General features: G+C 46.2%; 1 protein-coding gene and 1 long non-coding RNA gene across 4 annotated transcripts in view; one reads left to right on the top strand and one right to left on the bottom strand.

The window, feature by feature from the left end:
- PLXNA2 (plexin A2) overlaps nt 1-16,702 on the bottom strand; it is a 326,357-nt gene that overhangs the window by 124,685 nt on the left and 184,970 nt on the right. For all 3 annotated transcript variants that reach the window (XM_075909971.1, XM_075909972.1, XM_075909970.1), the window contains exon 5: nt 2,743-2,843. In XM_075909971.1, coding sequence (XP_075766086.1) covers nt 2,743-2,843 — 101 coding nt within the window. The remainder of the gene's footprint in view (nt 1-2,742; nt 2,844-16,702) is intronic.
- Nucleotides 6,716-16,702, top strand: part of LOC142820874 (uncharacterized) — a 41,070-nt gene continuing 31,083 nt past the window's right edge. The window contains exon 1 of the long non-coding RNA XR_012897825.1: nt 6,716-6,918. This is a non-coding gene — a long non-coding RNA (uncharacterized LOC142820874). The remainder of the gene's footprint in view (nt 6,919-16,702) is intronic.

Raw genomic sequence — 16,702 nt, 5'->3', positions numbered from 1 at the left:
AGTCTGGTCTAGCTGAAACAAAATATAGGACTATGCAGCACTTTAAAGACTAACAAGATGGTTAATAAACCATCTTGTTAGTCTTTAAAGTGCTGCATAGTCCTGTTTTTTGCTCTAACTGGCTCATGTATCTCTGATAACCACTTTACTCTCTCCCCTGCCCCGCAGTCCACCTCTCTCTCTGCTTCCATCTCCGTAACCTCCTCTTGCGTGTCTCTTTTTGCCAGCCCTCTGTGAACGCAGCGTGGACAGCATACACTGACCTGCAACCTCCCCACCCAACGCAGAAGCAGCTGGCCCATCTGGCAGAAGTGAAATGTAAAAATTAGAGGTGAGAGATGACAAATGACAAAACCCGCCAGCATTGGGGGGGCCGCCGAACAAATATGAAAGCAGCGTCCACTAACAGCAAGATAAACTAAATTATTTACAGCTTAAGACAGGGGCTAAAAATGATCATTGCTCTGCGCAGGCAGTAGGAAGGCAGAGAAACTCCAAGGAAGGGTAGAAAAATAGCAGCAGGAAAGAAGGCATTGTAGTGGCTTGCACACTGCAGGCTGTTTGCCAGATTTAATCCTCTACCTGGATGCATTGTTTGGCTCCTCTGAGCTTCTTGCTGTGCTTCCCCTCATATAACATAGCTCTATACGCACACAATTCCACACTCCTGGCTTAAGTTCTCACCCTACTAGCTCATAGGGTGGGCAAGGAAAAGTCACTTAATGATTAAAGGAGGGGACTAGAAACACCTGGGTTATGCCCCTGTCCTGCTTGATGCTTTTGTGTGGCCTTGAGCAAGTCACCATAAGAATGGCCCTACTGGGTTAGACCAAAAGTCCATCTAGCCCAGTGTCCTGTCTGCCGACAGTGGCCAATGCCAGGTGCCCCAAAGAGAGTGAACAGAACAGGGAATCATCAAGTGATCCCTCTCCTGTCATCCATTTCCAGCCTCTGACAGAGACTAGGGACACCATTCCTAGCCATCCTGGCTAATAGCCACTGATGGAGCTACCGTCCATGAGGTTATCTAGCATTATTGTTTGCTTTCAATAGCACCTGGAGGCCCAAATAGAGATCAAGGTCCCACTGTTCTAGCTGCTCTCCATGCAGTGAGACAGAGCCCCAAAGAATTTACAAACAAAATAGCCAAGACAGCCAGGGGGTGACAGATATGAAGTCTCTTCTTCTCTTGATGCCCTAATTTTCCTCTCTGAAAAAATGAGGATAACAATTCTTACCTTCCCCTCCCTGGTGGGTTGTGAGATTTGTTTCATTAGTGCAATATCGGCAAAGGGCGTAGCGATTCTTTCACCTTCCAGCTCTAATCACCAGACAAAGCGAGGCTTGTAGCGGGAGGGTATAAACAAGAAGAGCCAACGCTTAACCAGCAACTAAACAGAGAACTACTTGATTGGGAAGTCCCCCTGCAACACACCCTGGTCCTGTCTAGTATCCATGGAGGACTCAGGACTCTATAACCACTCCACTGGACTGATTTCAAAGATGTGTAGGCCCTGTGATATCGCCAACAATGGACAGAGTCAGTGAGGGGTTGGCCAGCCTAGTCTTTAGGAGAGACACAATAAAGGAAGAGGAAAGAGACAAGCTCAGATCGTTTCAGGAATCTGACCCAAGAGGGCTAAATTCCTCGCTCCTGTATATTTGTTTATACCAGTGGCCCACCCACTCAACGTAGTTTCCCTCAATGCAGCTACTGAAATCAAACACACCTCCCCCAGTTATGGGAAGGCAGATCTACCTCCCGTGCCTACAAGTCTCTAATCCAGTCCGGATTTTGTATATAAGCCTTCACAGTGCTCTCCTAACACCTGCTGCTTCGGCGTGAGGCCAAGTGCTATTGTGTGGGTCCCTGAACTCTGTCTCTTTGCCTCCGCCCCAATTTCTACACATCTAATGGGAACACTTTGTTGGCTGGCCTGGAGCCAAAGGGATTTCGATTCCTTTGTACCAGTGTGTTCCAGGTTCCCCCCTGCCTCCCCTCAAGCATGAGCATCAGGTCCCCCTTTCACTTTAGCCAATGAACACCATTGTCACAATGAGAGTGCACAAACACTGCCCAAATTCAAAGCCCCATTTTCCCAAAGCTTACCCGAAAAATCTTTCTTTTCTTTGTCTCCACTGACTTGAGATAGAGCTGCTGGTCTCAGACCTAGCACAGAGCCTCAGCCTAACCTGTAGCCGTTTCCTTGCTTGGCTGGCTTGGACGCACTTCCTGAAGCAGTCAGTTTTCCGACATTTCTAAGTAGTAGTTAAAATAATTTCCCCCCACCACAAAGAGCCAACTGCTCTGGCTAGGTACCCAGGTACAGCCTTCCTGATGTCCATAATGTCAGCTAATCCACCCCACTAGTAAAAACTCCCTCCAGGTCAGAGCAATTAGGGGTTGGGGTAAATAGCAGGATTGTGTGAAAACAGCAGGCTTCCATTCCCATGACTTTCAGTTCACGTGGTTTCATTCTGTTTGACATTCAGATCACATGCTGGATTCATTCCCCATCTCCTACATCTAGGGAGTATATGTTCTTTTTAACAGGACTTCAGTGATATTCAATAGCATCCCCCCCTTCAGTGCAGGGGATTCCCCTGTAGGAAGAGGGGGATAGTAACAGGCTGCTACTATTTTTTTTTAAATAACCACCTATAGAAAGAGTTCAGGCTTTTAAGGCTTCTTTTACAATAACACCCGTTAGCTCAAATCAAATGGCTGATGATGGGACTTACATATGGTGAAGAGAGCACCAGCCACAGTGAGGGTCTTCTGAGCTCAGACATTCTGCACAGGTTGTGTATTGCTCACAGGATTCCACGGGAACCCGGGACACCTGGAAAGGAAGCAAATAAACGTGTTCATCGCATTTTCTCTCCTCTTGTCTGCACAATAAACAAACCAACCAGCAGCCACTCGCCCTTTCGCAGGGATTTTTCTCAGGAGGTGGCAAAGCAATTCACCAGCTTCAATTAAAAATCCTCACGGGGGTAACACAACACCATGAAATATATCCATTTGTACCAGGCCTGGCCTTACCATGAGGTGAACTGAGGCGGTCGCCTCAGGTGCCAGACTGTGGGGGGGCACCACTAGGCTCCAAAGTATAGAAAATTGTGTCTCCTGCAGGTGCATATGTATTCTCTCTGCTCTAGATGCACAGAGATGGGGGAGAGCTGTGCTGTAGGAAGGAGGGCACAAGAGACATAACAGGCAGGCAGGAGGAAAGGTGAGAGGGAATAACAGAAAGCAGCAGGGAGGGAGAGGAGGAGGAGCAGTACCATGAGAGGAGTAGAACAGGAAGAAGGCAGAATTGAGACATTTCAAAGTTTTGGTCCATGCGAGGGGGCATCATTTGAACTCCCCACCTCAAGTGCCAAAAAGTTGTGGGCCAGCCCTGATTTGTACAGACAGCATGTGGTAACCACAGCACGTGGGTGCTGAATAAATAGCCTAACGTCAGCGGCAGAGGTAAAGTAAGTAGCTGAGCTAAGAAGAGAATCCAGTACAGGTTCAATCTCTCTAGTCTGGACTGGCACCCTCAGGACCTGACCAGTGCCAAACCAGAGAATTTGCCAAATCATGGGAGGTCAATGTTGTCTAGCAGCATCACCAACACTTCCACTGCTTGCTGGGCTCTTAGAAGATGTTTAGGGGTAAATGAGAGCTAAATAACAGCACAGAACACTGAGAGCCAGCACTGGGGTGGCTGTAAACAAACTTTATGGGACCACAGGAAACTTGGCCACACCCATGATAAGTGGACATCCGGCAAACTAATATCATGCCGGACCGTAGATGCTGTCGGATCAGAGAGTGCCGGACTAGAGAGGTTCAACTTGTACCTTGTTCTAACGTGTTAGAGGAAGTGACTCAGCTTTCCTATAGAAAAATCCCCAGGATGAAAGCAGAGTTCCACCTCCCCCAACGTGCAGTTCACTGTGCAAGTATCTTCACTGCGGCTGGGAGTGTGCTTCTCCGTGTGAATAGAAACAGAAACTTGCTAGCTCAGCTTGAGCTACTGCACTAAAAATAGCAGAGCTGTCAGGGGTGGAATGAGCTAAAACTGGAGGCAGCTGCAGAAGCACAAAGCTGGATCCTCAGGTCCATACTCAGTAGCTCACTGGGAGTGCAGCCCATGCCTCAGTGGCTACCCTGCTCTTTTAGTGTGCTAGCTTGAGCAGAGCTAGCAGGTGTCTGTCCATTTGCTGGTGGACGCATGTGACACTGCAGCTGGGAGATGCATCTCGTGTTTCACATGGACGGTGGAAAAAGTTCTGAGCAGGAAGGTTAGGAGGAAATGAAATTCCCCCAAAGGATCGGTGCACGTCGGTAGAGAAAATACGCCATTTTGACTTGGCTTGGCTTTTGGCCTTCAAACACTGTTAGTGAATTCTGGGCCCTGTAATAATATTTCCAGTGAGGCAGGGTTAAGATAAAATTGATCACATTTCAAGCTTCCATTCCAAGCCGCTACAGGGATCAGGAAGGAGTTACTCCTGGTTAGACAGCACTGAAAATTGGTCAGGTCAGGCATATTTTAAGGGGCTGTATGTCCCTTAGCAGAATCATGTCTGGGTCCATACTGAACTTCTAGGGCCAGTGGTGTGATCCGATATGGTGTAAAGCCTTGGCTTCAGGGTTTCATATACCTCCAGCTGACTCTTAACAAAGGGGACAATTTCAACCTGGGGGAGCTTCCTAGGAGCACATCTGGAGTCTATGGACTCTCAGGTTAAGAGCAGATGCTCAGTCTTGGATCCTTAGTACGGTACATCACACACTAGAACTGGAAGGGACCTTGAGAGGTCATCAAGTCCCGTCCCCTGCCCTCACAGCAGGACCAATCCACAGCAGGACAAGCCTAATTTAAATAAGTGGCTGTAAACCCGTGCAGTCACAATTCCATTTCCTTTGATTACTGACAAGACTTCTTCAGAAAAGGGAGCAAAAGTTTCTCAAAACCAGACAATGGGGCTGCCTGTGTCACAGGGGCAGGGGAGCAGGAGAGAAAAAGAAAATGAAAAGGGAACTCTTCTGTCAGGATGGACTTAACAAAATCACCTGAATCTGGCCATCAGCAAATAATTTCACACCGTGATCTTCACAAACAGAACAGGCACATTTACATTGGTGAGATATGTCAAGAACCTGACTCAGAGGTCATCATGAACTCTTCCAGAAACATGGCCTACAAGATGAGGGCTTTACCCCCAGTGTCATGGCTAGATTCCAATTAGGCGAGGATGCTTTGCTTAATGAATCCCCTCCCTGCAGTTTCAATGGGATGTCTCCACTTCCTGTCTTAAAGCTGTTGCATAGGCTGCTGTGTAGTGTTAAATGGCTCTTGCATTCCTCCCCAGAAAAAAGTGCATTCCAGAAGTGGACTCACTGCCACAACACAACACTGGAGGGCAAGAGCTTAGCATGATTCAATACAAGAACTGAACATGTAGGCTATGTCTGCACAGCAACATTATTTCAAAATAACGTAGTCCATGTCTACACAGACGGCAGTTATTTGGACATAACGTCGAAATATTGTCAAGCTGGAGGACTTATTACTCTGACTCCGGTAACACCCAGGCTGTGTCTAGACTGGAAAGTTTTACCGCAAAATCACATGATTTTGCGGAAAAACTTGCCAGCTGTCTACACCGGCCGCTTGAATTTCCAGAAAATCACTGACTATCTCATGTAAGATTGTTAGTGCTCTTCCGGAAATACTATGCTGCTCCCGTTTGGGCAAAAGTCTTTTTCCGAAAGACTTTTGCGCAAAAGGGCCAATGTAAACAGCACAGTAGTGTTTTCTGCAAAAAAGCCCCGATCGTGAAAATGGCGATCGGGGCTTTTTTGCAGAAAACCGCATCTAGATTGGCTACGGACGCTTTTCCGCAAAAAACACTTTTTGAGGAAAAGCGTCCGTGGCCAATCTAGACGTGCTTTTCCGAAAATGCTTTTAACGGAAAACTTTTCTGTTAAAAGCATTTTCAGAAAATCATGCCAGTGTAGACGTAGCCCCAATGTACGAGGAGTAAGGGAAGTCAGAGGAAGAGTGCTCTATTTCAAAATAAGTGCTGTGTAGACAGCACCAAAACTCGAAATAAGCTACGCAAATTGAGCTAAGCCCCACTGTGTAGATGTGTCCTTAGATGGATCACCAGACTATCCAGTGTCACAATCAAACTAACAAGAGTTTATGAAGGCACATATACCATCCTGCAATGGGACATCGACTGATCTCTAATGAACAGGGCTGGAAGGAGACATTCGCTAAGAGCAGAGCTTTCATCACCGCTTGCCATGAGATTCTTTGATCTTTGAGCTGCTAACCACTCTCTGAGGTAGAACACTGGACTAGACTGACCTCCAATCAAATTCAATGTGCCAGTTCATACGACATCTATTCATTTACAAAAAAAATCTTATATATAGTCTATGCAGTACTGTGGGATCCATTTGGGTGAAAACTGACGTGTAAACATTTTTGTTAATAAATACTATTTATTATTACTACCTAGCATGTTGTATCAACAGCAGAGAACAGATGTACCACTTACAATAAACAGCAACTTGCAGTCAAGTATGCATGGCCAAGAAGCCTAGTGGAGCAGGTGACCAGGGCTTAGCCTGTGCAGACAGATTGCACAGCAGTCTGGGGTGAGCACATCGCAGGCTCTTGCTGGTTTGCGTTAGTGAAATCTGCCTGCCAACGCACAGGCAAAGGCTCCCTTTGGCAGCCGGAAGGCAGAGTTCTAGTCCAAGGAGCCAGTCCCAAACCCACCCCCACGCGCACACTTGTTTGGAGGCGTAAACATGTGCTGCGATGGTCTGGGACAGGACGCAGACTGCTGGCTTCCATATGGCTCACAGAAACCAATCTTGGAGGCACCTCTTGCAAGCTGAGTCTGGTAAGTCACACTTCAGCGATACACAGCATGTGTAAGTTGTAAGGTTATGACTGAGCGGGAGGCAGAATTACACCCTTATAAAACCTCGTCCTCTCTACCTAGGAAAAGGCCTAATTTTACTGTAAGCCTGCCAAACCTTCCCTGCCCAGGAGACATGTGCATGCATATATCATACACATGCACTCGGAAAGAGACCATACCGTGTTATAACATGTCATCTCTCCTCCTTGGAGGTGACCGACCCAGCCCATTCTATACCCACCCACCTCCAGTAGGAAAGACACTTCATGTACTAAGTTTTTCCTGTTACAGACTGGCTCGGCTGTCCCTTTGAAATTTATCTACCCAATATTCTCTCCCGTCCCCCTCCAATTTTTTTCCTTCCCCTCCCTCCCTCCTTCCCTTATTTATTCTTGGTTCTGGACTTCCAACACTCCGGTCATCTGAAAAAGTGGGCTGTGCCCACAGAAGCTCACGATACTATCTACATGTTTTGTTGGTCTATAAAACACTATCAGACCATTTGTTGTTTTTTAAGTTTTTCCTGTTATAGACTAACTCGGCTACCCCTCTGAAATGTCACGTACTGTTAGTTATTTACAGATCGAGCATTCGGCTTCGGTCATAAAAGATTATATGTCTCTTTCTCGTCGGGTTTGCACTAGGGATGTGAATGGTGAACTGGTGTCTCAGCTGCTGTGCCATGGATATTGGGCTCTCTAGCCAGGCTGAAGTAGCCCCCACCTGTGGTGGGCCCATCCTGGCCAGAGGGGGGCGCTCTAACCTAGCCAAGCAGCCCATGGTGGCACAGCCAGGCCAGAGCAGCCAGGCCACTTTATTTTAAACACATAGTTTAACCGGTTAACTGATTACATGGAATTTTACATCCCTCCTTTGCACCTTGTGCAGTTGCTGGCACAGGTGCAAACAGCCAGTATAATCAAATACAGAAATCTGAGTTGGCAGCATTTTATGCTGCTTTTGCACAAGGGTATATGGTGACACAAGGCAGGGGAGAACCAAGTTCTGTTTGCCAGATTCACCACTATGTAACTTCCATGTTACACCAGAGCAAGTTCTAGGTTACAGCAGCATACAACTGTGGCCACAAACTGGTGAATCAGGGCCAGGTGCATGGAGGATGTGACTGAAATTTGTGATGTCTGTGGCAAGTGGGACTAGCCCACAAAAACTCATGATACTATATATTTGTTAGTCTCTAAGATACTATAGGACCACTCACTTTTTTAAAGTTACAGACGAACACGGGCTACCTCTCTGAGACCAGTGCTGAATATCAGTGAGGCATTTCACAACCTGAAATAAAAATTAAAACCCACCACTACCACAATTACCCTTCTTCTCCCTTCCTCCTTCTCCACCAGTTCTTGGCTTCAGAGTTTGGCTTGTTATAAAAAGAAGAAGAGGTTGAAAGGCAAATATTCCAGTGGAAAGGAGCCCCTGTGGTGGAAATCAAAGTGAGCAGAAAAAGGATCTTTTATGTTTAAAAAGCTGCATGTGCAAGGAGGCCTGAGAGGAATGTTTGTGATTCCTGTTCACCTTTCCCATGGCAATCGCTCGCTGCCGCACTCTGGTGTATCCGTTACGCTACCAATGGGCTTCCTTCTGCTCTGCCATCCAAACAGAGCCCTTGTGCAGAGAGAACTAAAGCCAAGTGTGCGGCCTCTGTACTTGGGTTTCTGGCTCCTGGTGAGTGATGTCTGCAACTGGCTGAAAATTAAAACAACTGTCTGCATTGCATTCGCTCTGTCTGTCAAAACACGGCCCAGCTCTCAGCAGCTGGGAAGTCAGGGGCTGAAAGGAAGCAGTGTCTCTTGGAACAAAGGCCACTTTCACGCCAAGTGTTGTTGATATAGTGAGAACCCAGTTCCTCTCCAAACATGAAACCAATAGGGCTGCTTTTCTTCTTGTTTCCTGGGCCCTACTTAACAACTTAATATATATATTTTATACATCATTTATGCTGCATCAAAACACTATGGAATAGTTTTGGTCTGGAATTTGCCTATAACAGAGGCCTTTGGGTCAAATTCAGTGTGGATGTATCCCATGGTGGAAGGTATACAATGTTTGTAAGAGGCAAAACTGTGCATAACATGCACCCATCCAGGATGGCAAGGACAAGCAGGAGACTAACTTACACACCAAGAAGAGTAAGGTAGGAAAAGGAAACAAGGGAGGTGTGATAAGGAACACAGGAGGTCTGGCGCTACCATACACTCACTGTCTGTCTTGCGACAACTCTCTTGCACTCTGCCTCAGTTACCTGTATGTAAAATGGGGATAATGCTACTTTCTCTCATCATTTGTCCGCCAGCTCTTCAGGCCAGGAGCTCTCTCTCAGCAGGTGTTGATATAGCAACGTGGACAATGGGGTACTGATCTTGCAGGGCCAGTAACTGCTACTATAGCACAAAGAGATGAGTACCCCCTCCCTTGTCTCTCATACCCACACATAGACACACCCACTTTGCTCTCTGCAATTCCAAAGTTCAGCCCTCCTGTAAGAGGACCCTGCACCCAGGGTATGGCTAGACTACAAGTTTTTGTCGGAAAAAGGGACACAAAATGCACTATGCATTTTGCGTCCCTTTTTCAGATTCTTTTGTCGGAAGAGGCTTTTCTGACATTTGGCCCATCTAGACCCCTCTTTCGGAAGCCCCCTTCTTCATAGAACGAGTAATATAGGGGCTTCCAAAAGAGTGTGTTAGCTGTTCCGCAAAAAAAGCAGAAGAGCAAACGCGTTCCCTGGATGCAGCAGAGTTTTTTTGGGATACTTCCAGTATCCCGAAACCCCCCTGCAGTCTAGCCATACCCCCATTCTAGTTACTTAGGCATTTACATGGTCCCCATCACCACTAGTGGATTACAAATGCCTATTCTGAATGTTTGTATGTTTTGGGGGGCAAAAGTTGCCATTTGATAGAATTTTCTTGTGACACATAAGGAAGCCTGGTGAAAATTCAAGACAACAGAATATGCATGGGCTGTCCCCAAGCTGTTAAAATAAACTGTTTCTTTTCGGTCTCCCAAAGAAAAGATATGGAGAGAGCATGGGATTTCGAGAGCCATGAAACTGAGCAGGAAGCTAAGAATATAATCATATCCCAAAGGTGAAATCTGCCTCCTGCTCTTGTCCCTGCCATTGTCCAAGTCTTCTGAGGGCAACATGGGCACTGTGAAAGGTTGTCTAATGCTTGGTCAGCACTGGAGCAGGGGGGAAATAGGCCTATATGCGTAAGAGTACAGACAGCTCCAGGACCAGTCTTCTGTGCCCCATGCCAGGGAGTTTTTGAGTGCTTGTGAAGATGGAAAAATCAGGTGGCTTCACGATTCTAAGGGCTAGTCTGCAGCAAAAGTACGACAGGGGTGCAAGTGTACTGCTGAATTTTAGTCAATGCAGTGCATCTGGTGACAAAGCGCTATGCCAATGGGAGGGAGCTCTTCCATCAGCATAACAAAACTACCTCTGTGAGTGACTGAAGCTAGGTCAGCAAGAGGAGCTCTCCCATTGACATAATGCAGTTCACTCCGGTGCTTATGTTGGTGTAATTTATGATGTGCAGGGGGCAATTTATTCACGCCCCTGAGCAACGTAAGTTATATCAACAGAACCTGTATGGAAGTCATGCCCTAAGCGTCTCCCCCACTTCACCAGGGCTCTGAGCATTTGTTCTCCTGATGCTGTTTAATTTTATTCTTGGAATTCCCATCAGTCAATGGCATGGCTGCTGACTCACATTGTGTGGTGCTTAATTAAACCAATTGTCATGCAACAACATGCCAGGTGTGTGGTTGTTTGTTTGTTTGTTTTTTTGCTTCATTTTGCAGTGGTAAAGCGGGCTCCAACTCCCCACAGGGATCAGCCACCCTGGGCCAAGGCTGTTTTACAAGACCTGCCCTTATAAATGAACAATACATTTAGAGCAAGCTTCTTTTTTCACATTTGCAAAGTGGTGTATACACGCACAGTTCTATAAAATAACACGTGCCAATAGCAATAATTATTACAGAAACAATTGTACAAACAATTTATGTAATACATTTTGACTCTTTTCCTGCTTGTGGAATATCCATAAATAAATATTATAAGAACATAACATAAGAACAGCCATACTGGGTTAAACCAAAGGTCAATCTAGCCCAGTGTCTTGTCTCCCTACAGTGGCCAATGCCAGGTGCCCCAGAGAGAATGAATAGAACAGGTAATGATCAAGTGATCCATCCCCTGTCACCCATTCCCAGCGTCTGACAAACAGAGGCTAGGGACACCATTCCTACACATCCTGGCTAATAGCCATTGGATGGACCTATACTCCATAAATTTATCTAGTTCTTTTTTGAACTGTTAAAATCCTGGTCTTCACAACATCCACTGGCAAGGAGTTCCACAGGTTGACTATGCATTGTGTGAAGAAATACTTTCTTTTGTTTGTTTTATACTTAATACTTGTTAATTTCATTTGATGACCCCTACTTCTTATATTATTGGAACAAATAAATAACTTTTCCTTATTCACTTTCTCCACACCAGTCATGATTTTATAGATCTCTAACATACTTAGTCTCCTGTTTTCTAAGCTGAAAAGACCCACTGTTTTTAATCTCTCTTCATATGGTAGCCGTTGCGAACCCCTAATAATTTTTGTTGCCCCTTTTTTAAACTTCTTCCAAAGCCAAGATATCTTTTTTGAGATTAAGTGATCACATCTGTATTCAGTATTTAAGGTCTGAGCATATTATGGATGTATACATAGGCAATGAGATATTCTCTGTGTTATTCTTTATCTCTATCAATTTCAGCAAAGCTACGTCTAGACTGGCATGATTTTCCAGAAATGCTTTTAACGGAAAAGTTTTCTGTTAAAAGCATTTTCGGAACAGAGTGTCTAGATTGGCACAGACGCTTTTCCGCAAAAGCACTTTTTGCGGAAAAGCATCTGTGCCAATCTAGACGCGCTTTTCCGCAAAAAAGCCCCGATCGCCATTTTCGCGATCGGGGCTTTTTTGCGGAAAACAAATCTGAGCTGTCTACACTGGCCCTTTTGCACAAAAGTTTTGTGCAAAAGGACTTTTGCCCGAAAGGGAGTAGCATAGTATTTCCGCAAGAAGCACTGATTTCTTACAGTAGGAAGTCAGTGCTTTTGCGGAAATGTAAGTGGCCAGTGTAGACAGCTGGCAAGTTTTTCCGGAAAAGCGGCTGATTTTCCGGAAAAACTGGCCAGTCTAGACACAGCCTAAATGTATTTACTATTCAAAATTATTTGACCTTTGTTTTTCAAATTATGTACTAATTTTGAAGCATACATAGACTAGATGGAACCACGTAGCTTGACCTACACAACACAAACTACCAAATTTCAGCCAGTCATCCCTGCATTTGACCCAACAATTTTTCTCTGGCTAAAGTATATCCTTCAGCAGAGATATCAGCCTGCCTTGGTTAACTTTGATCACACCAATAAGGCACCTGTTATTGTTTCTGTTCCCTAATTGGAAGAATGCATAAATACTTCTGGAGGGAATATCCCATTTGTTCGCCACAAATGCACAACTTTAAAATCACTCCCTGCAAATGTTCATGCCAGAAAAACTCAACTGATGAACTATCCAAGATGATATTCAGGAAGAGAAAACAAAAGATCACGGTGAACACACATGAAGCAATGTCATTTAAACATTTAAGAGAATATTGGAAGAAGGTTTTTTGCAACACTTGCACCATCATATTTTCCCTCAGCACTCACAGTTATAGGCTGTGTCTAGACTGCATCCCTTTTCCATAAAAGGGATGCAAATTAGACACATCGCAATTGCAAATGAAGCGGGGATTTAAGAGGAATAAGGGATCTTTCAGAAAAGGCTTTATTTTCCGAAAGACCCGCGTTTAGACTGGCGCTTTTTTCCAGCAAAGCGCCGAGCCGGAAAAAAGTGGCAGCCATGTTTATGCAAATGAAGCGGGGGGGATTTAAATCCCCGCTTCATTTGCAATTGCGATGTGTCTAATTTGCATCCCTTTTATGGAAAAGGGATGCAGTCTAGACACAGCCGTAATGTATCGTCCATCATCCACGTAAAGCAAAATCCAAATACTAAAGTTTCCAATGGACTGTCTCTAGAGTGTCCTCAGATTGGTGAGTAAAAGCACCAAAATTCCATTAACAGCAGACACCAGGGACGCTGGTGGGGGGCAAAGGGGGCAGCTGGCCATGGGACCGGTGATTTAAAAGGGCTTGAGGCTCTCAACGGCAGCAGCATGCTCTGAATCCCTGGCAGTGTTGAAGGGCTGGCTAGGGGGAGGCTACCCCAAGCCCCACCTCTTCCACTCATGACCTTCCTCCTTCTGGGATTCGAGGAACTGGCTCCCCGCCAGGGCCCGGCAAAGATTCTCAACAGCCCTGGCAGACACTATCGTACACTCCTATCCATGGGCGGCGGGTGAAGGCCCAGCTATGGAAGGCAAGGCCCAATCTCACCCCTTCAGGCTGATGCCCCACCCCTTTAGTTAAGGCCCCACCCCTTCAGCAACCAAGCCCAGCACCAGCTCTGAAGCCCAATCCTTCCTGGCCAGCAGGAGGACTAGGGCTGCTGCACTGCAGCCTCAGCCCTCCTGGATGGCCAGAGAGTGCAGGCAGTTTTGGGACAGCAATGCCTTCTCTTGCATGCATTACCCGCCACCCATGCCCCTATCTCAAGAGCTCTGCATGGATACAAAATTAGTATCTGCATCCCATTCACAAAAATGGTCTGCAGATATCTGGTACCCCCATCATGTGGCTATGAAGTGGATATCAGATTTGCAGGACTCCACCCATCTCCTCACGTGCAATTCTGAAAGCTTAGTTCCCTCTCAGAGACTCTGAAAGAACTGGGGTTTCCTGGCCCCTTACAAAAGTAGTATGGAAATGCTTGTGTTTTAATTGTTTTCAAAATGTTCTCTGCCAGGCTAATTATCATTATGAAACCAAAGTGTCTGTACGCATGAAATGCTGCATTAGGGACAGAAGATAAGGAAGACCATGGTTCAGTCATGTAGCTGTCTGCAGGCTGAAGAAGAAACAACAAGGATGGGAGCTGATTTAAAAAAGAAAAACAAAGAAACAATGAGATCAGACAGAAAAATGAAGGATTCAAATGAATGGAATTCACACTGCGGTGAAAGGATAGCCACATCCTGGCAAAAACTGAAAGAAAGCCAGGAACATCAGTCAGAAAAAATGGACTGGCCCAGCTGGAAATAGCAATGCTTTGCAAGAGCTGAAGATTTGATTTCTGGGCCTGCTCTTGTTTCCCAAACTGGCAAGAGCAGGGAGAGAATGCCGTGAAGTGGATTAGTGTGTTTTCCCTCCATCTCAGCCAGGGATCACTGAAAGACAGAAAAGAAAGAGAGAAGGCATGTCTAACAGATAAAAAAGCAGATGAAGAGAAAAGGCAGGAAAAAGAGAAAATCAGAAGGCAGGAAAAGGAGAGAATGGAAGAAGGAAAGAGAAAAACACACAAGTGACTGAGGGAACACAAGTATGTAAGTGCCTCCTTTTCATTGGATCACGGGGCTAGCTACTGACGCTCTGCGAAAGCATCATTTTCAGAAACGCGACTGCCTGTGTCCATGGTGGTCAAATATCATTTCCACACACAGCTTGTTTTCTGACAATCGGAGCCAAGGAGCCGCACTGCTGTGCCCCCCTGAGCCTCCAAGTAGGCTTATTAGCACACACGCTTCCACCTGTCCCCCGCATGCAGACCAGTCTCTCTCTGACAGAGACGGGCTGACAGATCTGGGGCCAAAAGGCCGGAGCTCACACAATAAGCGGCTCTTCTCTGCAGCAAACACGTCGGGGGGAGGGAGGGTCGGAATGCAGGCATCAAAAGAACGGCTTCTTCAGATTTTACAGCCACAGGTGGCAGGGGTGAGGAAGGCAATGCATTTCTAGTCGTAACTAGACACAGCAGAACTACTGAAGTCCGGAGCTGTTCACTTCACGTAGTGTGGAGAGGAGGCTGATTGCAAAGAGCCAGTGGAAGGAACAGAAGGAGGGAAGCAGGGAAGAGACAGAGCTCCCTTATAGGAGCTGCATCACACATACTGGGCGGTGTCCCTGGCGGGGAGGGGGAAATAAGTCTGAGCGCCTAATCGCCAGCTGAAGTTAATGTGAGCTAGAACTGCCCAGCATCCCTGAAACTCAGCCCCTGCAGCATAAGAGTCTGCATAGCCCATCCCACTCCATCTGGGGCAATTCACCATCATCACTAATATCCGACCGCCTTCCAGTCGTACATTAACCATCATCCATCGCATCTGGTTTGTTCTCCCACGTCCTCTCCCTAAGGGCAGAATTGTGTGTGATTTGGTTTTTTAAATGCCCAGGCTGCTCTGTGTGTATAGAAGAGAAGGCAGACTGATGGAAGAAGCCGGCCTGGCCGTTGGAGCAGAAGGTGGGGAGGTTTAGGATGGTCCTTAATTCCTGGGGCGGTTTGTTTCGCGGTCTCTGACAGGCATCCGCTGTACAGATGAGCTTTACCGGGGTGGTGGAAAGTTTCGCTGTGTGAGAGGAGGGGAGTTGTCAAACACCGGCCTTTGGTCTGATTTTCCATAGGCACCGAGTATTTGCCCTCGCCCCAATGGACTTGGAAATGAGACCCAAGGTGTCTGCTGAGGGGCACCCCTCACTCAAATGAAGGCACCTACCATTGGCCACCTGGTTTTTACAAATTTAGAACCTGGTCCTACAACTGGAGAACACGATGCTCCGGCTTCTTGTGCAAAGATGGGTTGCTAAGCCCAGGCAGAGGCCTGTGGACTCCAGAGAGTCTGTATGAGAGAGACAGCAGGAGTCTCAAAGTGCAGCGTCTTACGCTCCCTTTTCTGTTTTTGCTCCCTCACTTGACACACCAGCTTTGGTGTTGAGTTTTTCACTTCCCTAATTATGAACCTAGTTCCCAGTAATTAAATGATAAAGACTCATTACTGCTTTCCTTGACCGACTGACCTGCAACAAAATTAAAAAAAAAAATGGAGACTTTCCAAGTCCTCTTAAATTTAACACCCTTCCCCCCTTCCACGAGAGCCTTCAAATAAAACAAAACAGTCTGGCTCCAATAAATACATGAATAAATAAAGTAGAAGTTTCTACATTTTATGACTCCTACGGACACAAGCAGCTGACCTCTCTGACTAGGAGCCGACCCAAGGGGCATCCCATCAATGCGGCATATCGCCTAGAGACCCATTGCGGGTAGCGAAGTTCAAACAGAAAATCTATTTTTAATGACTTTGGGGAGCGCTGTGGAAATGCTGAGTAATTCAAGGTAATTAAAGCGATCTATCACTCAGTGAGTAGGAGCCGAAAGTTGATGAACTTTTCAATGAGATTTTTCCCCCCTTCATTCATAAAAAACATAGTCATGGCTCCAGCGGGAATCATAAAAGGAAAAAAAAATGGGAAGGATTCTCATCAGGTCCAGCTGCTCATGCTTCAGGGTGACTGCATGGGACGAATCGGAGGGGAAATAAAGAACAAACCAAACTCCCCCCGGTATTTATGAAAAGTTGGACAAACTTTTTCTTTGACACTTCTGCTGCTGTCTTATTCCCCTCCCCCCCAGTGCTGCTCAAATACAGAGGCATTTTGGAATAGATTTCCAAGCCTACGCAAAAAGCCCTGTTGCTGTATGAGGCTGAGAAGTACATTGTGTTCCCCGTCTTCCAGCTGGGCCAGAACCCAAACCTTGGGTCCCCGTGAGCCTTAAACTTTGGGAAAGT

This window comes from Pelodiscus sinensis, chromosome 27 (assembly GCF_049634645.1).
Source record: "Pelodiscus sinensis isolate JC-2024 chromosome 27, ASM4963464v1, whole genome shotgun sequence".
In the NCBI taxonomy this organism is placed as follows: Eukaryota; Metazoa; Chordata; order Testudines; family Trionychidae; genus Pelodiscus; species Pelodiscus sinensis.
The sequence above is the reverse complement of the archived record's forward strand: the minus strand, read 5'-3'. Positions and strand labels throughout refer to the sequence as shown.